The sequence below is a fragment of the Eubalaena glacialis genome, chromosome 13, assembly GCF_028564815.1.
Source record: "Eubalaena glacialis isolate mEubGla1 chromosome 13, mEubGla1.1.hap2.+ XY, whole genome shotgun sequence".
In the NCBI taxonomy this organism is placed as follows: Eukaryota; Metazoa; Chordata; class Mammalia; order Artiodactyla; family Balaenidae; genus Eubalaena; species Eubalaena glacialis.
In genome coordinates, this window is record NC_083728.1 from 91,364,580 (window position 1) to 91,389,718 (window position 25,139).

At 53.9% G+C, this 25,139-nt stretch overlaps 2 protein-coding genes across 4 annotated transcripts in view; one reads left to right on the forward strand and one right to left on the reverse strand.

Moving 5' to 3' along the window:
* The window catches only part of RADIL (Rap associating with DIL domain), a 57,340-nt gene extending 56,106 nt beyond the window's left edge, over positions 1–1,234 (forward strand). The window contains exons 13-14 of the mRNA XM_061208953.1: positions 261–400; positions 949–1,234. Coding sequence (XP_061064936.1) covers positions 261–400; positions 949–1,054 — 246 coding nt within the window. The 3' untranslated portion in view covers positions 1,055–1,234. The remainder of the gene's footprint in view (positions 1–260; positions 401–948) is intronic.
* Positions 1,235–4,254: 3,020 nt separating this feature from the next.
* Positions 4,255–25,139, reverse strand: AP5Z1 (adaptor related protein complex 5 subunit zeta 1). 3 transcript variants are annotated; one of them, XM_061209165.1, is made up of 18 exons: positions 25,082–25,121; positions 12,248–12,356; positions 11,407–11,544; positions 11,129–11,251; positions 10,699–10,840; positions 10,448–10,560; positions 9,890–10,058; positions 9,459–9,599; positions 9,233–9,270; positions 8,996–9,158; positions 8,351–8,529; positions 7,365–7,507; positions 6,847–6,987; positions 6,229–6,340; positions 5,885–5,982; positions 5,361–5,484; positions 5,067–5,281; positions 4,255–4,803 (listed from the first exon to the last, which is right to left on the reverse strand). In XM_061209165.1, exons 2-18 carry the CDS (start codon positions 12,263–12,265, stop codon positions 4,533–4,535), a joined length of 2,328 nt encoding a protein of 775 aa, XP_061065148.1. In that variant the 5' UTR covers positions 12,266–12,356; positions 25,082–25,121; the 3' UTR covers positions 4,255–4,532. The 3 variants fall into 3 exon arrangements, with proteins under 3 accessions (XP_061065148.1, XP_061065149.1, XP_061065147.1); XM_061209166.1 differs by having other exon boundaries at positions 12,248–12,349; positions 25,082–25,095; XM_061209164.1 differs by lacking the exon at positions 12,248–12,356 and having other exon boundaries at positions 11,129–11,315; positions 25,082–25,139.

Genomic DNA, 25,139 nt, shown 5'->3' on the forward strand with positions numbered 1-25,139 from the left:
AGGGGCTGGTGGGGGCGTCTCCTGGGCTTTGTGGGAAGGGAAAGGACCTGAGCAGCAGCTGCTTCCACCGCCTGCACCCTCAGGCCTCGGGGCGTCTGTCCGGGGCCTGCGGGGACTCTGATGGTGTCCAGCGCCGTCCTTGAAGACACACTGATGACCATACAGTGAGCCCCACCGGGGGAGGGGCGGAGGTGGCCCTGCCTGGAGACCCCTGTGTGTGAGGGGCCCACGGAGCCCTGAGGCTTGCGCTTCTCCCCCAGCACACGCCCCTGGGCGCCCCAGGGCTCTACATCCAGACCCTGCTTCCGGGGAGCCCCGCAGCGTCCGACGGGCGGCTGTCGCTGGGAGACCGCATCCTGGAGGTGAACGGCAGCAGCCTGGTGGGCATCAACTACCTGAGGTACTGCGCCCTGCCCCCCCCGCGCCCTGCCCTCCCCGCCTTGCCCCCCCCCACGCCCTGCCCCCCGCGCCCTGCCCCCTGCGCCCTGCCCCCCCGTGCCCTGCCCCCCCCCCGTGCCCTGCCGCCCGCGCCCTGCCCCCCACCCTTTGCCCCCCACCCCTCAGCCTGTGGGAGGCCACGTCCACCCTTGGGATGTTGGAGCTGAGTAAATGGAGGCACAGCCTGGCTCCCCACGGCCACCTCCCGCCCTTCCTTCCTCCCATTGGCCCTCCGATGACACGCCAGTCCCTGCAGGGGCTCAGGCACCTTGGGGTGGGGCGGGCTCTGGACCAGGCGGCGAGAGCACAGGCTCCGTGATCCCGAAGCTCCGTCCCAGCTCGGGGGGCTCAGGGTTACTGACTGTAACTGTCCACTTGGGGTGACGGCTGGGGGGTGGGGAGTTGGGTCGCCCCCCCCGGCACCTCCAGGAGGCTCTGCCCGCCGGACTGGCAGTGAATCCTCACCCGGAGGGCTCTTCTGCACCGTCTCCATCCCTTCTCTGCTTTCAGAGCCGTGGATCTGATCCGACACGGGGGAAAGAAGGTGCGGTTTCTGGTTGCCAAGTCAGACGTGGAAACGGCCAAGAAGATCCGCTTCCGCACGCCCCCGCCCTAGGCGCCGTGCAGGGGCGGCCCGGGCACCTACACCTGCGGCTCCCAGGTTACGGCCCCTTCTGCCAGGCTGTTCGGTGTGGTGCGTCACCCACAGGACACTAGCTGCAGTCCCTAGTGTACACTTTATTTTATTGATATGACAGATAACACTAAGTTGTGATGCTTGTTACAGAGCCTTTATGTTTGAAGATTTGAATGTTAAAGTATAGATTCAATAAACTATCTTTCGTATTGTAGAGGGTGGCGGGGCGTGGAGTCTGGGTAGGCACCGTGCTGGCCCCCTAGAGGGGCTGCTGGAGGTGGGGCGGTGCCCTCCGAGGAACGGCTCCCTCCCTGCCAGCGCGGGAGAGCCCCGGGGGGACACGGGGCGCGCTGGGGTGCCGGGATAGCTCTAACTCGCTCCTCGCCTGCCCTCCACCCTGCCCGCAAACAAGGAGCAGCGAGGGAGACGCGGACAGCCCCCAGCCACCGAGGGAAAGGGCCAGAGCCGCCCCCCATCAGAGGGGGCTGCGCCCTCGGTGATGCCACACTCAGCACGGTCCCAAAGAAAGGGTCTAGAACCCCCCAGAAGATTATAAAGTGAGAGTCTTGACCCACTGTGGGTATCCAGGCTTCCTCCCCCAGACTCACACCCCTCCTGATGTCCTCTTTGGTCGCTAAAGCCACGGCTGGGCCCTAATACCAGGCTGGCCGGTCCCAGGCTCTCAGTCTGCGGCCCGGCTGGTGTCCACCTGGTGGCCATTGCTTCACCCTGGTGGGAGGCCCGCCTGACCGTGCGCAGGGCCGTGTTGGTGTCACGGTGGCAGCGGGCGCGGGCACCTCCCGGCTGGGTGTCTTCGGCAGGTTCGGCCGTGTCCGCCTCCCTGGGCTGTGGGCTGGGGTCCTCCTCTTTGACAGGAACAGAGACTCTGGGGACGAGAGGGTCCCGGCCAGGCAGCTGCAGACACACCCCTTACGTGGAAAGGGGTCTCGTGGAGGGACCAGCGGCCGGAAGGTGTGTCCCAGGCACTGGGCCTCGGGCAGCTGTGGGCGCAGAAGAGAGTGCAGGTGGGGGCCCGGCCCTGCGGGCGCTCAGTACCAGGTGTCCGGATTCCACCTGCCCTGAAGCAGTTCCCAAAACGCTGGATGAAATGTACTTTAAAAAGTCAGTTAAAATGTGCAGTTGAACCCCCCCAAATTCCGAAAGCCCTAAACTGAAATGAGGGCACAAGTTCAGGGAGGCTGGCCGCTGACCCGAGGCCTGCCGAGCACCACCCCACCCCCGCCGCCCGCGGAGTTGCACGGAGCTGGGGGACTCCGTACCGCAGAGTTCCCGCAGGGAAGGGCTGGGGCCCCGGGGAGGGGGAAGACCTCCGAGCTCCGCTTCTCGCTGGCAGGGAGCGGGTGCTGAGAGCCCTCCGAGCACTCTGCAGGGAAGGACACACTTCATTCCCGGGACGTTCTTTGAGGTCAGCACTGTGATCATCCCCATTTTGCAGACGAGGAAAGTGGAGCACAATGGGACTGTCATTTTCTCCCTCAGTCGGCCAGCGCCATAAATGCGGTGAGGACAACCCGACCTGACCCAACCTCTGGAAGCAGCCACCCTCGTCCGCCCTCGGCGCGGCTGCAGTGGGCGCCCGGCGCAGGTGAGTGCGCCCTGCTCGCGCGCCATCCTCCGGGCCGCAGCCCTGCCCGTTTCCTCACGGCCTCCGAGGCCCCGGCGGCTCTGCCGCTGCGGCTGACACGCCTGGGACAGCCCGGCCCCGCCGGATTTGAACTCGGGTCGTTGGACTGGACTTTCAGCCACCACAGAAGTCTACCCTGCAAAGACAATGGTAAGGGAACGTTTCTAGAGCGGCCTTGGCTCTGTGTGAAGCAGGGGAAAAAAGTCCCCCTCAAAATCCGTATTCTCAAACTGGTTCGTAGGCACGTTTGCGAGCCAAACTTGCAATAGCTGAACGAACGACGTGAAAAAACTGAAAGCTGAGCATTAATTGGCATCTTGGCAAATTGAAAAAAAGCATTTTCTCTAGGTGTCACATCCTCAACCCTGGCCTCCCTGGACCCAAGTCCGGAGGGCCGGGTGGGCCGGGCCGGCAGCGCGGGCGGGCGAAGGGCGTCGCCGGGGCTCGCAGGGCTGGGTTGTTCCCATCCTGGGAGGGTCAGGTGTCCTTTGGCACGCCCCGCACCGGTGCCCCACGGCTCTGCTCCGCGCACCACCTGTCGCTTCTCGGAAAGCATCCTGGGGCCGGGACGCCAGCCAGAGGCGTCCGCCCCTGCGGCGCCCACCCGGCCCCCATCAGCCTCCTCGGCGGCGGGCGTTTTTTAGGGCGTCTGGGGGGGCAAAACCGGCCGGGGGCGGAGGCACCGGACCGCAGGAGCGGGGCCGGAGCCTAGGGGCGTGGCTAGGAGCGTGGCCGGAGTGGGGGCGTGGCGGAGCCTGGGGGCGTGGCTAGGAGCAGGCCTGGACGTGGGGCGCGGTGGAGCGGGCGGGCTGGGACTTTCGCAGCAGCAGCAGCAGCACCACCTGGTGGCCGAGCCCCGCCAGGTGCCCGGGGAGCTGGGGCGCAGCCTTGGGGGCTGGTTTACAAGCGGGGCGGAGCCTGACTTGAACGGGACAGTGGTAGAAAGCGCTCGACAGGAGGGGATATGTGTCTTGCCCCACCACACCCAGCGTGTCTCCCCCACCTGGTGTAAGAGCAAAGCGCACCCGGACTTGCTCCCAGTAAGGCTTCTGGCGGCAGGTATCGTGGTCACTGGGAGCACTCTGCTGGGTGCCCTGCCCTTCCTCCTGCTCGTAGGAGGCTGCAGGTCTGCAAAGGTGACAGCACCTCCAGCCCACCCAGCAGGGGCCCCAGAGCCCCAGCCTTATCGTCTTCAACTTACTCAGGAGCGGGAGAAGGTCTAAAAAATGTCACTGACCAAACCCATTTTCCCTGGTGGCAGCTGCCACCTCGGGGAGGTTGACACTGCTTCCTTTCTGACTGCATGTGTTTGTTAGTGATCTGTGGTTTCTGGACCATCTGGGACGTGGGCTGAATGGGGCCCGGCCCTGACACATGGGGACTAGGTGGGAAGGAACAGCACCAGGGGAAGGCCCCTCCCAGCCCAGCAGCACTGCGTCCCCCGGACGCTGCAGCAGCTACGGGGCTGCCTGTGGGGCTCCCTGCTTCCTGGGTGGAGGGAAACAGAACAGACCCCGCCTTGTTCACACAGGCATTTTGCAAAGGAGATTTATTTTCGCCGTCTCTCTTCCTGCCCCCAAACAAGGACCGGCAAGACACAAACCAAGCAGCTTCCACCCCGTCCCAAGATGGGCTGAAGCCGAGAATCAGTGCTGTGTCACCACACAGCTCAGTGTGGTCACGAGAGAAAGGGGTTAAGAGAAAGACAGAGGCCAAAGGCTGAGACTGTGACAGCCTCCCTGACCACTGAAGCCACGGCTGGTAATACCAGGCTCCCAACCCGCAGCCCGGCCCGGTGTCTACCTGGTCCCTTCACCCTGGCAGGAGGCCCGCCTCCCTCTCCACCAGCCGGCTGACCGTGCGCAGGACCAGGGGCAGGGCCGTGTTGGTGTCACGGTGATAGCGGGGCTCGGACACCTCCACGCTGGGCGTGAACACGAACTGGGCCACGCTGGGCATCTTCAGCAGGTCCAGCAGCTCGGTGGCCCGCGTGCGGACGGCTGCTGCGTCCTCCTCACTGGGCATGGAGCCCGTGGCTGGGCTCTGGGCCAGGCTCCTCATCTTTGACAGGAGCAGGGAGACCCTGGGGACGAGGGAGTCCCAGCCCCTCAGCTGCAGGCGCACCCCTCACGTGGGCAGGGGCGTCGTGGAGGGACCAGCTGCCAGGAGCACCCAGCTAGCGTGGTTTTAGCTGGGAGAGGTGAGGCGGCAGTGCTGACACAGCCCACGCCACCTGCATCCAACCAGAAGGCCTGTGCGGCTTTGGGGGACGGAACAACCTCCAAAGCCGTTCCCTTTCCCAACGGGAAGCCTGTAGCTTTCCCTCTACCCACCGGGAACTGGTACCTGGGAATCAGGTCTTGGCTCCGGGAGGCCAGCTTGGTCAGTGTGGTCATGAGCACGGCGATGACCTGCGGAGGACACTTGGGAAGGGTGGTGGAGGGCCGCGACTGGGTGACCTCGAAGAGCAGGGCCTCCAGGGCTTCGAAAAAGTTGTTGATCTGCTCCACCGTGCACCGCCGGTCCCAGGACACCGACAGGTACTCGCCGATGGCCCACACCTGGGTGGGGGACAGCGCTTCAGCCCTGTGACAGGCCGCACGTCAGGCGCGGGCCGGGGCAGGGCAGCGGCTGCCTTACCACGGATGTGAGCACGTGCCCGCTGCCGCGGGGGCCACCCACAAACTCCAGCAGCTCCTTCGCCTGCTCGACCACCAGCGGGGGATGCAGCTTGCACAAGGCCGGGAACTGGGAGCCCAGCACCCTGCCAGAGAGGACACGTGGGCTGTGCTCGCCCCGCACAGACCCCAGCCCCACGGCCCATCCCGGGAAGCCCCCGAGCACCAGGTGGAGGTGAACGTAGTCCTGGCCCCGCCAGGAACCTCTTGCCCCACCGGGGAGGAGGCTGGGCTGGAGCGGGATGAGCCCGCGTGAACTGGGCCTTCAGCAAGGGGGACAGATGCTCTGGGAGGCTCCGTGGAAGAGAGGCTTGGGTGGGCAGGGAGGGGTCCGTGCAGTGGCCTAGCCAGTGCCGAGGCTGCGGTGGGGTCTGTGGCAGCTGGGGAACCGTCGCCGTGAAGGGCGGAGAGCACAGGGTCAGCGAACCCGTCCAGGGCTGGGCCGTGGAGCCGCAGGAGGGGCAAAGCCCGCCAGGAGGGACGCACCTGTGCACACCGGCTTCGTAGCCCGGGACCTGGTAAAGCGAGTCGCTTCGCTCCAGCAGCAGCAGTGCCAGCGGGCTGGCCAGGGCCCCGTCAGCAAACTGGGGGGAGAGACTGCGTGTCACCCCCAGGGAACACCTCTGCCCCGGACCTGGCTGGCTGCTGCCCTGGGGGCTTCTCTCGGCCCCAATTCTGGAAGGCACAGGAGCCGGGCCGGGGCTGGCGTGAGCAGCCCTGTCTGCTGTGACGGACCAGCCCCTTGGCCACCGAGGAAGAGGGGGCCCTGTGGGTCCTGGCTCCGGCCGGCCCTCTGCTGCAGGGACAGAGGCCCCGGGAAGCGGGCTCACCTGCGTCACCGCCGAGAAGAACGCCCGGAGCAGGGTGGGCACGGCCTCGGCGCACTGGACCACCCGGGCGCAGCCGGCCAGGGGCTGCAGCAGCCGGTAGAGCGGCGTCAACCTGGGGACACACGGCCCGGCTCTGAGCACACGCCTGGTCCCCGTCCGCCCGGGGACCCGGCTCTGGGAGCGCCTGCTCTGCCCTCATCAGAGGCCACCTTGCGCATCTCCTAATCCACAGCCTGCTCCCTCCATGGCCAGCCCTGCTCCCGTGGCACACGGAGGGTGGGAGTGCGGCTGGGGGCAGGAGGCCGTGGGCCAGTCCTGGCCCTCCCGCCCCTAGGATGTGCTAAGCCTCCCTTTCCCCACCTGTGGAAAGGAGTCAGCACAGCGCCTACCCAACAAGGCAACAAGGACGGGATCGGGAAACTGAACAAGCAGACCGCAAGCCAGGTGCCCAGGAAGCGCTTGGCCACGTGGCCAGCGCCTGTTGGGTGGGGGTCACCAGAGCTGTCTCTCCAGGGCAGAAGGCACCAGGCCTGGGGCAGATGCCAGGGCCCAGCCTCAAGGCCTGAGGGAGCTCTCGTGTCCCGCGTGGGGCCTGGGACGCCCGGCAGCGAGCCCTACCTCTCCGCGGTCCCGCTGGCCTGGGCACGCAGCAGGTGCTGGAAGAGACCCTGGATCTGCGAGTCCCGGAAGGCCTCCAGGCAGCCGGGTGCCCTGATGGAGACGTCCCAGGGCGGCCTCTCAGATGCGGCCTGCAGCGACCTGCGAGCAGAGAGACTCCCGAGGCCGGGCTCGGATGTGGGCTCTGGCCCAGGCCAGCCGAAGCTGGACTCGGCCCCTGTCCTCGCGGTACCCACTGGCCAGGAAGAGACTAGAACGGACGTCACCGTAACATCACTGTGCCCTGACCCAGCCAGGAGCTGCAGGATGACCCGAAAGGGCCTGGGGGCCGGGCCCCTGGGAGGCTGAGCAGCTGAGTGAAAGACAGGCTGGGCTCCGGGGCTGCCGTCAGGGGGCGGCGAAGAGGTGCAGAGAGACGCTCTGCTTGGGAGAGAGCAGGGGCGGCCGGGGGCAAGGAGGGGCGGGGACAGGGCAGACACGGTCAGAACGGTGAGCAGCGGGGCCGGGCAGGGGCTCACCTGAGCTGCAGGTCCAAGGCTGCGGTCAGACAAGGCAGGTCCAGCAGCAGGTGGAGCATCTCCACGGCCGTCCCTGCGTCGACCAGGGACGGGAGGAGTGCCACAAAGTCGGAGGTGAGGGGCGGGCTGTTCCAAGCCAGGAACTGCGGGGACAAGCAGGGCAGCTCAAGTGGGAGCCCGGAGGGCGTGACGCCAGCCCTGCCACCTCCTCCCGTTTCACTGTGACCCAGGAGTTGGAAAATACGCCCTTCAACTTTCTTCCCCCCTATTCTTTTTGCTTCTGCACTCACTTTTGTACCAACCATCAAATCACTTTCCATTTATCATCGTTTATTTTCCTGATTAAAGAACTAAGTCTCTGATTTTAGAAAGGCCACGCAGCGACACGCCAATCACAAAAGACACATCAGGACTTCCCTGGTGGCGCAGTGGTTGAGAATCCGCCTGCCAATGCAGGGGACACGGGTTCGAGCCCTGGTCCGGGAAGATCCCACGTGCCGCGGAGCAACTAAGCCCGTGTGCCACAACTACTGAGCCAGCACTTAGAGCCTGTGAGCCACAACTACTGAGCCCGCGTGCCACAACTACTGAAGCCCACATGCCTAGAGCTGTGCTCTACAACGAGAAGCCACCACAATGGGAAGCCCGCGCACCCCAACAAAGAATAGCCCCCGCTCGCCGCAACTAGAGAAAGCCCGCGCACAGCAACGAAGACCCAACGCAGCCAAATAAAAAAAATTTAAAAAAAAACCCATCAAAGACAAAGGTGCCAAATGGCTGAACACACCCGGCAACGCTCCCCAGTGAAGAGATGCTAACCTGAACCAATTCTGTGAGCTCAACCACCAAGCCAGGCCCGACCTCGCCTTCCCAAGGGCACGGGCACAGGCGCCCCCCCCCCCAGCCTATGCCAGGACACTGCCCCAGGGGCCCTGCACGCCCCAGGCCCCCAGCCCCTGCTCTGGCTCATGGACGAGCGAGCGCGCCTTGAAGAGGTTGGGGAAGCTTGTCCTGAGAATGCCAAGGTTTCTGCCGAACAGAGGCAGGCTGTCCCTGCAGAACTGGATGAACTCAAAGGCCAGCATCGGGCTGTGGAAATGTTCAGCAGGGATCCTGGTGAAGAGGTGCTGGTAGACGGCTTCTGCGTCCACTGCGGCGGCCTCCCCTGAAAGGCAGCGGGCTCCGTCAGGGCAGAAGGCCTCGGGTGCTGGCGGGGGCCCCCCGAGCCTCGGGCCAAGCCTCCAGGGCCACACGTGTCTGCGGGACACCAAAGGCAGACGTGTCTGCCCTTCACAAGCACGAGAAGAGGCAGCTGAGCCGGATCCGGCTCTTCCCAGGTGTCTGTGGCCACAGACCCACCCTCTGGTTATGCTGACGGGGATCGTTCCTTGGAAGGGGCTGGTTTCACGGCACCTTCCAGGAAACTCTCGTGGCAAAGAGGGTTCAAGATCAACACAGAGTTGGTAACGTTTTCATTTGCTACTTAAATCCATTTAGAAGTTCTCACCATCGAAGTGCTAACCGCTCACCAGAGCAGTGCTGCTCTACGGACGAAGGAAGGGGAGCGGCGTGCAGGGGAAAGCCGCCCGCCCCGCGCGCGGGCCCGCTCCCCCGGGAGGGCGGAGGCTCACCGTGGTGCAGGAAGAACTGGGCCACAGGCAGCAGCGCCCGCACCCAGGCTGGGTCCCCGCGCAGGCGCGTGTGCAGGGCCTTCAGGCAGGAGAGGGTGCGGTACAGGAAGGAGGGGTCCTGCTGGCAGAGCACGTCCAGCACCAGCACGGCCTCCACCAGACACTGCGGGGAGCCGAGGAGGCCGCTCAGACGGGACTGTGAGCGCCCGCCCGCCCGCCCGCCCGCCGGGCACTCACTGCTTTCTGCAGGTCTGAGTCTGCCTTCCTCAGGGCTCCTGGGGGAGGGAAGAAAGCCACCTGGTCTCTGCGTGCCCATCAGCACAGCCGAACAAGAAGGTGCCCTGTGTTCTGGAAGCTTGAGGAGAGGCCAGGGAGCCCAGAGCTGGGAGCGACCCCAGCGCAGACGCGAGGTGGGCACCGAGCGCCACGGGCCGCGGACGGGAAGGATGGCCCCGGGACTCACGCCGGTTACTCTGCTCGAGCAGGCGCTGGCAGTACTCGAAGGCCTTCTCCCGCAGCCACTCCTGGGGCGGCAGCAGGTGGCTGGCGGTGGAGGTGGCCGAGAGCACGGACCGGGAGGAGCCTTCCAGCTCCGACTTGTCGTCTGGAAGAGAGAACGAGGGCTCAGCAGGACAGAAAAGGACCATCCGCAGGGTGCGAGGAGGGCTGCTGCGCCCTGTCCCGCGTGCTGCCACCCCAACTGGACACGGTGGTGGAGATGAGCCCAGACTGTCTAACTGCTAGTGGGCTTGCAGAGGAGGAGGAGTTGGGAGAAGCTGTCTGAATGCTCCTGTCGACATCTGGCTTCTCAGCACGTCTGGGAAAGGCCTTCTGGAGACCATGAGGCTCAGCCAATGTCGCCCAGAGGCCCACCACGTCCTGCCTGCGTCCTACCTGCGTCCGGGGCGCCGGAGCCCCCAGGGTCGCTGTCCAGCAGCCAGGCCCGCAGCATGGAGAAGGCCTGCACGTTCAGCCACTGGTCCTCCGTGAAGCGCTGGCCCGTGGACAGCACCGTGAAGAAGTCCGTGGCCACTGCCCCGTCCACCTCGGTGACAGGGCCCAGCTGCAGGAGGCAAGGAAGGTCAGCCGGTGCTGCAGGGCCCGGGGGGGGCCGAGAACACGCGGCATGGGGCGCGCGCCACTGCCTTGGCTGTCCACGCTCCTCCGGGACCACGGGCACCCCGCCCCACCCCCCCAGGGTGCGTGAGTGCAGGCACTTGAGCTGAAAACATGGCCCTCGGTCAAATACGATCCCTGCCCGTGTGTTCTGGGCCTCAACCCACAGAGCGCGTCACAGGCTCGGGGCTGTGACCCAAAGCGCCCCTGCATGCCCGAGTGGAGCGAGGAGAGAGCGCTCGTTCTGGAACCGGGGAGGAGGCGTGGGCGGCAGCCTGAAGGCCAGGCCGGCTGAGGCGGCCCAGGGACAGGGAGCCCTGAGTCCCCCGGCCTCACCTGCCGGGCTCTGGGCGTGGAGAAGAAGCCCCCGGAGGAGTGGGCGACCCCCTGCTGGACGCTGGCGTAGCGGAGCCAGTCCCCCAGCCGCTTGCTGAGCGCCCTGGTCTGCTCTGTGCAGGGCAGGGGCGACACCGTAGGAACCGAGTTAAGTCCTGCAGGTTCGGGCTGCCTGGGCTGCCGCAGGTCTTCCTAGGAACCGGCAGCAGCCCCAGCGGCCCCTCGCCCCCGGTGGCGGGCTGTGTGCAGACCTTCGTGGAGGGCGTCCGGGGCCAGGCTGGTGACCTTGGACACGACAGGGAGGAGGTGCCTCAGGCTGGGCCCCTCGGGCTGCCGGCTCTCCAGGACCTTGAGGACGCGCTGGCCCAAGCTCCTGACCTGCTGCTGGTCACCCTGCAAACCCCACAGCAGAACATGTTCCTGAGGTCACGAACGCCACCCGGGTCGGGCGTCCGGGGCGTCACGAGGGCAGCCCCGGCCCTGCGGCCCGAATCAGCCTCACAGCCCTGGCTCATCCCCCCACGTGGAATGGGGGCGGAGGGGGGAGGCGCCCAGGCAGCGCCGAGGGCTGCTGGGTGACGGGGGCCCAGCCGAGCCTGCCCGCCCCATGGGGAGCACGCGGCCCGCTGGTTCACTGAGGCCCCAGGGCCACCAAGGGCAGGGCGGCGGCAGTCACGTTACCTGGGCCAAGAGCACAGAGGCCACGAGGCCCAGCTGCCGCGTCTTCTGGATGTGGTCGCAGGAGAGGCTCAGGCTGTCGGAGGGTGACATCTCTCTCAGGACAGCGGCGCAGAGGAGCTGGAGCTGCTCGGGGCAGGTGGGCGAGCAGAGGGTGGTCTGCAACAGCGCCACGCAAGGCTTCTCCAGCCTGGGGGGAGGGGGCGCGTCACCCCTCGGGGATGGGCCGGGGCAGGCAGCGCCCCCCTGCCCCGCCATGCCCCAGGGACACGTGCGCGCACCTCCTGCTGTATTTTGTGGCCGAGACGATGAGGAAGAGCCTCCGCAGGGCGTCCAGGGCATTGGGACCCCAGTCCTCCTTCCGCAGCAGCGCACAGACCCGGGCACAGAGCTTCCCCAGCTCCTCGTCCCTGATCTCCCTAAACAAAGACGACAGCGTCGGCAACCCGGCAACGAGGGACCCGGAAACGCCGCCCTGAGCTGTGACAGGACGGCTCTCGGGCTGGGGACCGTCCCTGCTGAGCAGAGGACAACCCAGGTGTCGTGGAGGAAGGCGGTTCCAGCAGCACCAGGCCTCTTGTGACAAACCCGCTGACCGGGTACCTGACCTGGGTCCTTGGCCCCCCCCCCCCCGCCAGGCGGGGGACCCTCACTCCAGCAGTTACTACAGCAAACCTCCACGCATTCGGATTGTTATTCCAGGACCAGAAACACAAACCGATTGGTTTAGGAGTCAGAAGTAAGGGATTTAGTCTGAAACCAGTTGCTTTTCAAAAGATTCCTTCAGTGAGCCTTTAACTTCTGGGAACAAGAATTAAAAATGAAAGGTCAAATATTATGACACATTACTCTAATACTTAATTTAAAAATTTATCTATTGAGCATTTATAACAGGTAAGATGCTGAACCAAGTCTCAGAACGGAAGCCTGGTCTGGGCTTACTCCAGCCCAAAAGGCAAGAAAAAGCAACATGGCCACAAGTCACCGCGCTGGGAGCTTCTGGGGGGCTCTTGGCAGGGCTCCCTACACAGCTGGGCCCCCACCGCGTGTCCCCGCCCCCAAAAGCCGTGGCTGAAGACCACCAAGTCCACTCTGCTCGAGCTCGGGGTCTGCAATTCTGACCTGAGAGAGACGGCGCATCCCCAGGCTGTGGGGCTGAGGAGAAGGTCCGAGAACCACGTGGGCTGGGGGTCCCGGGCGGCGGCTTGGGTTTCCTGTTCTTACCTGAAGGCTGGCAGACAAATCCCAATGGCTTCCCCACCACGCCTCGCCTCCCACCCCCGTTTCCATTTTTTCACTTAATCCAGCCAGAGTGGGATTCAGCCACCTACAGACACAAGCAAAGGCGCGTGTGGGACGAGGAGGAGGAGACAGAGTTGAGAGGCCGGGTCCAGGTCTGCTTCTCACCGGGGCAACGACTAACGGAGAAGCTGCCAGCCCGTCTCGCAATTATAACTGAAACTCTTTCCCAGAACGGTGGTGCCCCTCACCCGTACCCCAGATTAGTCCCTTCCAATGTATTCTCCAAATCGCAGAATTCTTTCTAAAAGGCAGTCTGCCTACACCCTTCAGTAGCTCCCCACTGCTTTCAGACCCGAACTCCCAGGTGCTAGTGATGCTCACAAGGCCGTCTCGTCCTGTTTCTCCTGCTTCCGCCCCTGGCATGGACCCTCTGCCTGAAACGCTCTTGACTGCTTCCCTCGCTGGCTGACGCGTCACACACTCTGAGCTTCTGTTTAGTTGTCTTGTCCTTCAGGAAACCTCCCCTGGCCTTGCTGCTCCCCCACCCCTTACCCAAGTCCCACTCTCTTCACCTACTCTGCAGTTCACAAGTCATGCTTCTGATAACCTTCCCCAGCCTTGCTTTCCATCTCTGAAAAATACAGAGAGAAACTAAAATTTACTCCGAATCCTAACTCCCAAACTTTAGTAATTTGTTTTAAAGTGCCACCAAAAATCACCGGCTTAATTAAAGAAAAATAGTGAAAACTAGTAAGACTCAACTGATAGTTACTAACTTTCCTCAAATCCCAACAGAGAGGAATTCCCACCCACCAGAGACAGAAAGACAGAGAAATAGGAATTAAAGAGTGAGGGCTATTCCTTCTGCCTTTCAGCCTATACATCCATGACCTTGACTAGAAGATGAGCTGGGTGTTCTGAGTGGGTCTCAGTTCTCACGTGGCCCCGGCAAGAACTCTAGGCTAAGCACGTCGCACGCTGAGTGAGACGCTAGCATTTAAAGATAATCTGTTTTCAGGGAGAGGAGATCAAGATGGCAGAGTAGGACGCAGAGCTCACCTCCCACCACGAACACATAAAAATACGTCCACACTGAGAACAAACTGGAGACCGGCAGAAACACTCCTGTGTGTTTCAAGATCCGTACGGACTTGGGGAGGAGGAGCGATCGGTTGGGACTTGTGCCCCTAGTAGGGGACACAGAAGAGGAGGGGAGTACTCGGGCTCAGAGACCTTACTGGGGAGGTAAGGGGTTCGAACCACATACTGGGTGTCCCAGCCTCAGGGTCCGACACCAGGAAGATGAGTTCCCTTGGCTGGTTTGAAAACCAGTGGGACTAACAGCAGGGCTCTAAGAAACCTAGACTCCATTCGTGAAGCGTGGGCGCAGGCTTCCTTACTCCTGAAATAAGGCAGAGGAAGCAGGCTGAAACTGCCCGGGGCTCTGGCTGGTTTCCCGTGATCACCCCAGCACCCGCCCGAGCTGAGCACCTGCTCCAGCCCCTCTTGCTCCAGCACTGCTTCCCCTTTGGGGGCAAAGACGCCGCTGCTGGGAGCGGGGAGAGCGCACACTTGCAACAGAACCAGCTTGGACCCGACCCTCAGGACAGCTGCTCCAGCAAATCGGGACCCGCCCTGATAGGGCAGTGATGGCCACTGAACAGACGAGAAGCTCCAGCTCGCACCTGGCTCTGGCTCCAGCCCCTTTACGTCTCCAGCCACACCTCCTACCGAGGCGACAGCTGCCAGCACACCCTGGAAGAAGATGTGACCCCTGCTCACTGCAGCTCCTGCTCCCCCACCAAAGCCAGTGGGCACATGCAGACTGCACAGGGATGCTCCCACACGAGGACACCCCTTCGAGACCACGACAGGTGACTGTTTCACCTAATTTCACAGAGACAGAAAAAGCCAAGCAAAATGAGAAGACAGAGGAATTTGTTTCAAATGAAAGAAGGAAAAAAAACTGAAAAAAACAACCAATGGAACAGAGATAAATAATTTACCAGATAAACAGTTGAAAGCATTAGTAATAAGAATGCTACTTGAACTAGGGAAAAGAATAGATAAACATGGGACTTCCCTGGTTGCGCAGTTGTTAAGAATCCGCCTGCCAGTGCAGGGGATACGGGTTCGAGCCCTGGTCCGGGAAGATCCCACATGCAGCAGAGCAACTAAGCCCGTGCGCCACAACTACTGAAGCCCACGCGCCTAGAGCCCGTGCTCTGCAACAAGAGAAGCCGCTGCAAAGAGAAGCCTGTGCACCGCAACTAAGAGTAGCCCCCCTCGCTGCAACTAGAGAGCCTGCGTGCAGCAACGAAGACCCAATGCAGCCATAAATAAATAAATAGATAGATAGCTAGCTAGATAGATAGATCCACCTGCCAATGCAGGGGACACAGGTTCGAGCCCTGGTCCGGGAAGATCCCACATGCCATGGAGCAACTACGCCTGTGTGCCACAGCTACTGAGCCTGTGCTCTAGAGCCCACGAACCATAACTACTGAGCCCACCTGCCACAACTACTGAAGTCCGCGTGCCTAGAGCCTGTGCTCCACAACAAGAGAAACCACTGCAATAAGAAGCCCACGCGCCACAAAGGTGAGTAGCCCCCGCTCGCCGCAACTAGAGAAAGCCTGCACACAGCAACAAAGACCCAACGCAGCCAAAATAAATGAGACTTTTTTAAAAAAAGAGCAATGAGACTAAATCCATGCTTACCTACAGTTTCTCACCCTTGATATTAAAAACAAAAAAAAAGAATAGATAAACAGTGAGAATTTTAACAAGGAGCTAGAACATATAAAAAAATAATTGGAGCAGAAGAATACAATGATTGACATGAAAAACATACTGGAAGGAATTAATAGCAGACTAGGTGATACAGAAGAACACACAAGTGATCTGGAAGATAGAATAATGGAAATCACCCAATCAGGACAGCAAAAAGAAAAACACGTTAGGGCTTTCCTGGTGGTGCAGTGGTTAAGAATCCGCCTGCCAATGCAAGGGACACGGGTTCGAGCCCTGGTCCGGGAAGATCCCACATGCCACAGAGCAACTAAGCCTGTGCGCCACAACTACTGAGCCTGCGCTCTAGAGCCCGCGAGCCATAACTACAGAGCCTGCGTGCTACAACCACTGAAGGCCGCGTGCCTAGAGCCAGTGCTCCGCAACAAGAGAAGCCACCGCAATGGGAAGCCTGCACACCACAACGAAGAGTAGACCCCGCTCGCCGCAACTAGAGAAAGCCCGCGTGCAGCAACAAAGACCCAACACAACCAAAAATAAATAAATAAAAAATAAACTAAAAAAAAAAAAAAGAAAAAACACATTTAAAAAAATGAGGACAGGGCTTCCCTGGAGGCGCAGTGGTTGAGAATCTGCCTGCCAATGCAGGGGTCACGGGTTCGAGCCCTGGTCTGGGAAAATCCCACATGCCGCGGAGCAACTGGGCCCGTGAGCCACAATTACTGAGCCTGCGCGTCTGGAGCCTGTGCTCCACAACAAGAGAGGCCGCGATAATGAGGGGCCCGCGCACCGCGATGAAGAGTGGCCCCCACTTGCCACAACTGGAGAAAGCCCTCGCACAGAGATGAAGACCCAACACAGCCATAAATAAATAAATAAATAAAATAAAGGTTAAAAAAATGCAGATTCTCAGGCCCAGTCCCAAACCAACTGATTCAGATTCTGCTTTAAAAAAAAAAAAAAAAAAAAAAAATGAAGAACCTAAGGCCCCACCCTCGACCGACCAAATCAGAATCTGCATTGTCAAAGATCCCCAGGTGATTTGTGTGCACATTAGATTTAAAAAAAAAAAAAAAAAAATGAGGACAGTTTAAGACATCTCTGGGACATCGTCAAGTGTACTAACATTCACATATAAGGGTCCCAGCAGGAGAAGAAAAGAGTCAAAAATGTATTTGATGAAATTATGACTGAAAACTTCCTGTGCCTAAAGAAGGAAACAGATATCCAGGTACAGGAAGCAAAGAGAGCCCCAAACAAGATGAACCCAAAGAGACCCACGCCAAGACATACCATAATTAAAAAATGGCAAAAGTTAAAAAGGGAATTCTAAAGGCAGCAAGAGAAAAACAATCACAAGGGAACCCCCATAAGGCTATCAGTGGATTTTTCTGCAGAAACTTTTCAGAGCAGAAGGGAGTGTTGTGAGACATATTTAAAGGGCTGAAAGGGAAAATCTACAATCTAGGATACTCTACCCAGCAATGTTATCATTCAGAATTAAAGGAGAGATAAAGAACTTCTCAGACAAGCAAAAACTAAAAGAGTTCATCAATACTACACTGACCCTAAGAGTTAAAGGATCTCCTTTATGTGGAAAAGGCTAGAACAAGAATTTACAGAAAAAGAAAAAGTCCCACCAGTAAAGGCAAATATATAGTAAAGGCTGTGGGTCAACTAATTAAATAAACTAGTACAAAGGTCACCATATATGAGCCCCATGGTAACCACAAATCAAAATCGATATCGTGAAAATGACTATACTACCCAAAGCAATCTACAGGTTCAACTCGATCCCTATCAAGTTACCAATGGGATTTTTCACAGAACTAGAACAAGAAATTTTACAATTTGTATGGAAACACAAAAGACCCCAAATAGCCAAAGCAATATTGAGAAAGAAAAACGGAGCTGGAGGAATCAGACTCGCTGACTTCAGACTATACTACAAAGCTACAGTAATCAAGACAGTATGGCACTGGCACAAAAACAGAAATACGGATCAGTAGAACAGGATAGAAAGCCCAGAGATAAACCCACACACATATGGTCACCTTATCTGTGACAAGGGAGGCAAGAATATACAGTGGAGAAAAAACAGCCTCTTCAATAAGTGGTGCTGGGAAAACTGGACAGCTACATATAAAAGAATGAAATTAGAACACTCCCTAACACCATACACAAAAATAAACTCAAAATGGATTAAAGACCTAAACGTAAGGCCAGACACTATAAAACTCTCAGAGGAAAACATAGGCAGAACACCCTATGACATAAATCACAGCAATATCCTTTCTCACCCACCTCCTAGAATAATGGAAATAAAAACAAAAATAAACAAATGGGACCTAATGAAACATAAAAAGCTTTTGCACAGCAAAGGAAACCATAAACAAGACAAAAAAGCAACCCTCAGAATGGGAGAAAATATATGCAAACGAAGCAACTGACAAAGGATTAATCTCCAAAATATACAAGCAGCTCATGCAGCTCAATATAAAAAAAACAAACCCAATCCAAAAATGGGCAGAAGACCTAAATAGACATTTTTCCAAAGAAGACATACAGATGGCCAACAAATACATAAAAGGATGCTCAACATCACTAATCATTAGAGAAATGCAAATCAAAACTACAATGAGGTATCACCTCACACTGGTCAGAATGGCCATGATCAAAAATCTAGAAACAATAAATGCTGGAGAGGGTGTGGAGAAAAGGGAACCCTCCTGCACAGTTGGTGGGAATGTAAATTGATACAGCCACTATGGAGAACAGTATGGAGGTTCCTTAAAAAACTAAAATAGAACTACCATATGACCCAGCAATCCCACTACTGGGCATATACCCTGAGAAAACCATAATTCAAAAAGAGCCATGTACCACAATGTTCACTGCAGCACTATTTACAATAACCAGGACATGGAAGCAACCTAGGTGTCCATCGACAGATGAATGGATAAAGAAGATGTGGCACATACATACAATGGAATATTACTCAGCCATAAAAAGAAATGAAATTGAGTTATTTGTAGTGAGGTGGATGGACCTAGAGTCTGTCATACAGAGTGAAGTAAGTCAGAAAGAGAAAAACAAATACCATATGCTAACGCATATATATGGAAACTAAAAAAGCACTAATGATGAACCTAAAAAAGCACTAATGATGAACCTAGTGGCAGGGCAGGAATAAAAATGCAGATGTAGGGAACGGACTTGAGGACATTGTGGGGAAGGGGAAACTGGGATGAAGTGAGAGAGTAACACTGACATATATACAGTACCAAATGTAAAATGAATGGCTAGTGGGAAGCTGCTGAATAGAACAGGGAGATCAACTCGATGCTTTGTGACCACCTAGAGGGGTGGGATAGGGAGGGTAGGAGGGAGGCTCAAGAGGGAAGGGATATGGGGATATATGTATACATATGGCTGATTCACTTTGTTGTACACAGACACAACACTGTGAAGCAATTATACTCCAATAAAGATGTGAAAAAAACAAAACAAAAAACAAACCCTCAAGGTAAGAAAGAAAAAGAAGAGTGGAGAAGAACTATAAAAAACGACTAGAAAACAAGCAACAACATGGCAATAAGTACATACCCATCAATAGTCACCTTAAATATCAATGGACTAAACACTCCAATCAAAAGACATAAGGTAAGAGGGAAGAGATATGGGAACGTATGTATATGTATAACTGATTCACTTTGTTATAAAGCAGAAACTAACACACCATTGTAAAGCAATTATCCTCCAATAAAGATGTTAAAAAAATAAAGATGCTATGATGATCCATGTAAAAAAAATAAAAATATAAAAATATAAAAATCCCACCCAGTTCTCTCAAAAAAAAAAAATAAATAAAAAAGACATAAGGTGACTGATTAGATAATAAAACAAGACCTATCTATATGCTGCTTAAAAGAGAATCACTTCAGAACTAAAGACACACACAGACTGAAAGCAAGGGGATGGGAAAAGATATTTCATGTAAATAGAAACAAGAAAGCTGGGGCAGCAATACTCATATTAGACAAAGTAGACTTTAAAACAAAGTCTGTAACAAAAGCCAAAGAAGGGCATTATGTAATGATAAAGATAGTAGGGGACTTTAACACCCCACTTACATCAATGGACAGATCACCCAGACATAAAGTCAGTAAGGAAACAGTAGTCTTAAATGACACATTAGACCAGTTGGACTTAATTCAACTGGGCATCAATATCTACAGAACATTCCATCCAAAAACAGCAGAATACACATTCTTTTTAAGTGCACATGGAATGTTCTCCAGGATAGATCACATGCTAGACCACAAAACAAGTCTCAACAAATTTAAGAGGATAGAAATTATATCCAGCATTTTTTCTGACCACAACCATACGAAACTAGAAATCAATTACAGGAAGAAAAATGGGGTAAACACAAACATGTAGAGACTCAACAACATGGTACTAAAAACCAATGGGTCAATAAAAGAAATCAAAGAGGAAATAAAAATACCTCAAGACAAATGAAAATAAAAACACATTCCCGCGCAGTGGTTGAGAATCTGCCTGCCAATGCAGGGGACACGGGTTCGAGCCCTGGTCTGGGAAGATCCCACATGCCACGGAGCAACTGGGTCCGTGAGCCACAACTACTGAGCCTGCACGTCTGGAGCCTGTGCTCTGCAACGAGAGGCCGCGATAGTGAGAGGCCCGCACACCACGATGAAGAGTGGCCCCCATTTGCCGCAACTAGAGAAAGCCCTCGCACAGAAACAAAGACCCAACACAGCCAAAAATAAATAAATAAAAATAAATAAATAAAAAGTTATTTAAAAAAAAAAAACACATTCCCAAATCTATGGGATGCAGCAAAAAAAATTCTAAGAGGGAAGTTTATAGCAATACAGGCGTACCTCAAGAAACAAGAAAAATCTCAAACATCCTAACTACCTACCATCTAAAGGAATTAGAAAAAGAAGAAACAAAGCCCAAAGTCAGCAGAAGGAAGGAAATAATAAAGATCAGAGAAGAAACAAAATAGAGACCAAAAAAAAAAAAAAAAAAGAAAAGACCAATGAAACCAAGAGCCGTTTTTTGTTTGTTTGTTTGTTTTTAATTTTATTTATTTATTTATTTTTGGCTGTGTTGGGTCTTCACTGCTGCATGCGGGCTTTCTCCAGTTGCTGCGAGCTGGGGCTACTCTTCATGGTGGTGTGCGGGCTTCTCATTGCGGTGGCTTCTCTTGTTGCGGAGCACAGGCTCTAGGTGCGCGGGCTTCAGTAGTTGTGGCATGCGGGCTCAGTAGTTGTGGCTTGTGGGCTCTAGAGCGCAGGCTCAGTAGTGGCACACAGGCTTAGTTGCTCCGTGGCATGTGGAATCTTCCCGGACCAGGGCTCGAACCCGTGTCCCCTGCATTGGCAGGCGGACTCTTAACCACTACGCCACCAGGGAAGTCCCCAAGAGCTGTTTTTTAAAAATATAAAATTGGTAAGCCTTTAGTCAGGCTGATCAATTAAAAAAAAAGAGAGGATCCAAATAGAATAAGATACGAAAGAGGAGAAATTAAAACTGATATCGCAGAGATACAAAAAACCATAAGAAAATACTACCAACAGTTATATGCCAACAAATTTGACAATCCAGAAGAAACTGCTACATTTCTAGAAACATACAAGTCCAAGACTGAATCAAGAAGAAATAGACAATCTGAACAGACCTATCACTAGTAGTGAAATTGAATTAGTAATTTAAAAAACTCCCTGGGCTTCCCTGGTGGCACAGTGGTTAAGAATCCGCCTGACAATGCAGGGGACACGGGTTCAAGCCCTGGTCCGGGAAGATCCCACATGCCGCAGAGCAACTAAGCCCATGTGCCACAACTGCTGAGCCTGCACTCTGGAGCCTGAGAGCCACAACTACTGAAGCCCGCGCGCCTAGAGCCCGTGCTCTGCAGCAAGAGAAGCCACCACAATGAGAAGCCCGCGCACCACAACGAAGAGTAGCCCCCGCTCACCGCAACTAGAGAGAGCCCGCGCACAGCGATGAAGACCCAACTCAGCCAAAAATAAATAAATAAATTTATAAAAAAACCAAAAAACAAAACTCCCAGTGAACAAAAGTCCAGGACTGGACAGCTTCACGAGGGAATTCTACCAGACATATAAAGAAGAGATAATACCCATCCTTTTCAAACTATTCCAAATAATTGAAGAGGACAGAACACTCCCAAATTCATTCTATGAGGCCACAATTACCTTGATACCAAAACAAGACAAAGACACTACAAAAAAAAAAAATTACAGGCCAATATATTTGATGAATATAGACGCAAAAATCCTCAACAGAACATTAGCAAACCAAATTCAACAATAAAAAAAAAGATCATAGGTAATTCCCTGGAGGTCCAGTGGTTAGGACTTTGCACTTTCACTGCTGAGGGCGAGGGCTCAATCCCTGGTCAGGGAACTAAGATCCTGCAAGCCGTTCAGCACAGCCAAAAAAAAAAAAAAAAAAATCATACACCATGATCAAGTGGGATTTATTCCAGGGTCACAAGGATGGTTCAATATCTGCGAATCAATCAGTGTAATACACCACATTAACAAAAGAAAGGATAAAATTCACATGATCATCTCAACATATGCAGAAAAAGCATTTGACAAAGTTCAACATCCATTCATGATAAAAATTCTCATCAAAGTTGGTATAGAGGGAACATCCCTCAACATAATAAAGGCCATTTATGACAAACCCACAGCTAACATCATACTCAACAGTGAAAAGCTAAAAGCTTTTCCTCTAATATCAGGAACAAGACAAGGATGCCCACTCTCACCACACTATTTAACACACTATTGGAAGTCCTAGCCACAGCAATCAGACTAGAAAAATAAAAGGCATAAAACTTGGAAGGGAAGTAAAACTGTCACTATTTGCAGATGACATGATACCATATATAGAAAACCCTAAAGTTTCCACCAGAAAACTATTAGAATAAATAAATTCGGTAAAGTTGCAGGATACAAGATTAATATTCAGAAACCTGTTGTTTTCCTATATGTTAGTAAAGAACTATCAAAAAGAGAAAGCAAGAAAACAATCCTGTTAAAATCATGTCAAAAAGAATAAAATATACCTAGGAATAAGCTTAACAAAAGAGGTGAAAGACCTATACTCTGAAAACTATAAAACACTGATAGAGGAAACTGAAGATGATACAAAGAAATGGAAAGATATCCTATGTCCATGAATTGGAAGAATTAATATTGTTAAAATCTCCATACTACCCAAAGCAATCTACAGATTTAATGCAATCCCTATCAAAATACCCATGACATTTTTCACAGAACTAGAACAAATAATCCTAAAATTTATATGGAACTACAAAAGACCATGAATAGCCAAAGCAATCTTGAAAAAAAAGGACAAAGTTGGAGAGAGGTATCATGCTCCCTGATTTCAGACTATACTCTACTACAAAACTACAGTAATCAAAACAGTATGGTACTGGCACAAAAACACACACATAGATCAATGGGGCAGAAAAGAGAGCCCAGAAATAAACCCACACACTTACAGTCAATTAATCTATGACAAAGGAGGCAAGAATACATACATACACACACACACACACACACACACACACACACAATGAGGAAAAGACAGTCTCTTCAATAAGTGGTGCTGGTAAAACTGGACAGCTACATGTAAAAGAAAGAAATTGGAACATTCTCTAACATCATATAAAAGTAAACTCAAAATGGATTAAAGACCTAGATGCAAGATCAGAAACCATAAAACTCCTAGAAGAAAACACAGGCAGAACACTCTTTGACATAAATCACGGCAATATTTTTTTTTGGATCTGTCTCCTAAGCAAAGGAAGCAAAAGCAAAAATAAACAAATAGGACCTAATTAAACTTAAAAGCTTTTGCATAGCAAAGGAACCCTACCGAATGGGAGAAAATTTTTTCAAGTGATATGACTGATCAGGGATTAATATCCAAAATATATAAACAGCTCATACAACTCAATATAAAAAAAAACTCAATTAAAAAATGGGCATAAGACCTGAATAGACATTTTTCCAGAGAAGACATACAGATGGCCAATAGGCACATTAAGAGATGCTCAACACAGCTAACCGTCAGAGAAATACAAATCAAAACCATAGTAAGATAACACCTCACACCTGTCAGAATGGCTATCATCAAAAAGACCACAATAACAAATGTCAGTGAGAATGTGGAGAAAAGACAACCCTAGTTCACTGCTGGTGGGAATGTAAATTGGTGCAGTCACTATGGAAAACTGTGAAGTTCCTCAGAACACTAAAAATTAAACTACCATGCCATCCAGCAACTCCATTCCCGGGTACATATCCTAAGAAAACAAAAACACTAATTTGAAAAGGTACATGCACCCCAATGTTCACAGCATTATTTACGATAGCCAAGATATGGAAGCAACCTAAGTGTCCATCAACAGATGAATGGATAAAGAAGACGTGATTATATATAGATATACACACACAATGAAATATTACTCAGCCATAAAAAAAAAGTGAAATTCTGCCATTTGTAACAGCATGGATGAACCTGGATGATATTATGCGTAGTGAAATGAGACAGAGAAAGACAAATACTGTATGTTATCATTTATAATGCAGAATCTAAAAAATGGAATTCATGAATACAACAAAACAGAAACAGACTTATAGATATAGAGCACATACTAGTGGTTATCAGTGGAGAGTGGGAATTGGGGAGGGGCAAGATAGGCGTAGGGGTTTAAAAGGTACAAACTATGTATTAAACAAGCTACAGATATATTGTATAGCACAGGGAATATAGCCAATATTTTAGAATAATTTTAAGTGGAGTATAATATGTAAAAATATTGAATCACTATGTTATACACCTGAAACTAATATTGTAAATCAACTATACTTCAATTTTTGAAAAAAGATATCTATTTTTCTTTAATACAGCTCTCCTAAATTCAAGTGAACTTGAATTGGAATACTGGAACTTGAATATTGGAATATCCGTCCAAGATTAAAATAAATACAGACTTTTTTGGACTTGGTGGGGAGACGGTGCTACAAATCCTCAAAACACTTGCTTTACAGACTTTCAAGGGTTATTCTAACCATATCAAACGTTTACCCTGTTTACAGCCTTCAGAAACTAATATGCATTCAAGATCTTGCTTCCCTAAGATCAGAGGAGCCTCAACCAGTCTAATCTTTCCCACCAACTGGTCCAGCTCCGAATCCAGTTTTTTTTTTTTTTTTTTTTTAAACCATGGTTCTGGCCGCATTTTCTTCTCTTAAAGTAGCATCAAGTCTTACACTGTCTGATGGACTATGGGGTTTGAGTCCGAGCTTACATCTGCTTTCTCCCATGAGTGGCTAGTTGGTGAGGAAGGGGCTACCGACTTAGTGAGAGTCCAGAGCCAGCTCGGGGTCCTAAGACGCTGGGTAATTTCTCAATACAAACAATGCATCCACAAGAGAGCGGATCTTTCTATATAACAAAATCCTCCATGGCTCCCCAAAGCCCTCGCAAGGTATCGAACTCATGGGCTTTGCACAGGGCTCGCCATGGCTCAATCAAACAGGCTCTCCAGCGTCTTTGTAGCTTTCTTGACCCTGAAGCAACTGACAGCTCTGGACCCCACTTCCTGCCAGACGTGGGGTCCGCACCCGCCAAGCCTTTGGCCAAACCATCAGCGGGGTCCCACCCCACTTTATTTCCACTCATCCTTCAGAGCGCTCTCAGGAGCCACCTCCTCCGCGGACCAGCTCGACCCTCCTCGGACCTCCTCACCCCGTGCCTGGCCCGCGTGGCCTCCCCGACCTCAGTCTCTAAAGTGGGTTCAAAGGGGGCTCCTTCGAGTCGCCGCGCGCAGGCCCGGCTCTGAGACCCACCACCAAGTGACCGAAGGGAAAAGCTCGGGCGCACCTGGCCTGGAGGAGCAGACTCTCCGCCCCCGTCGTGAACATCCTGCCGCCGCCGCCGC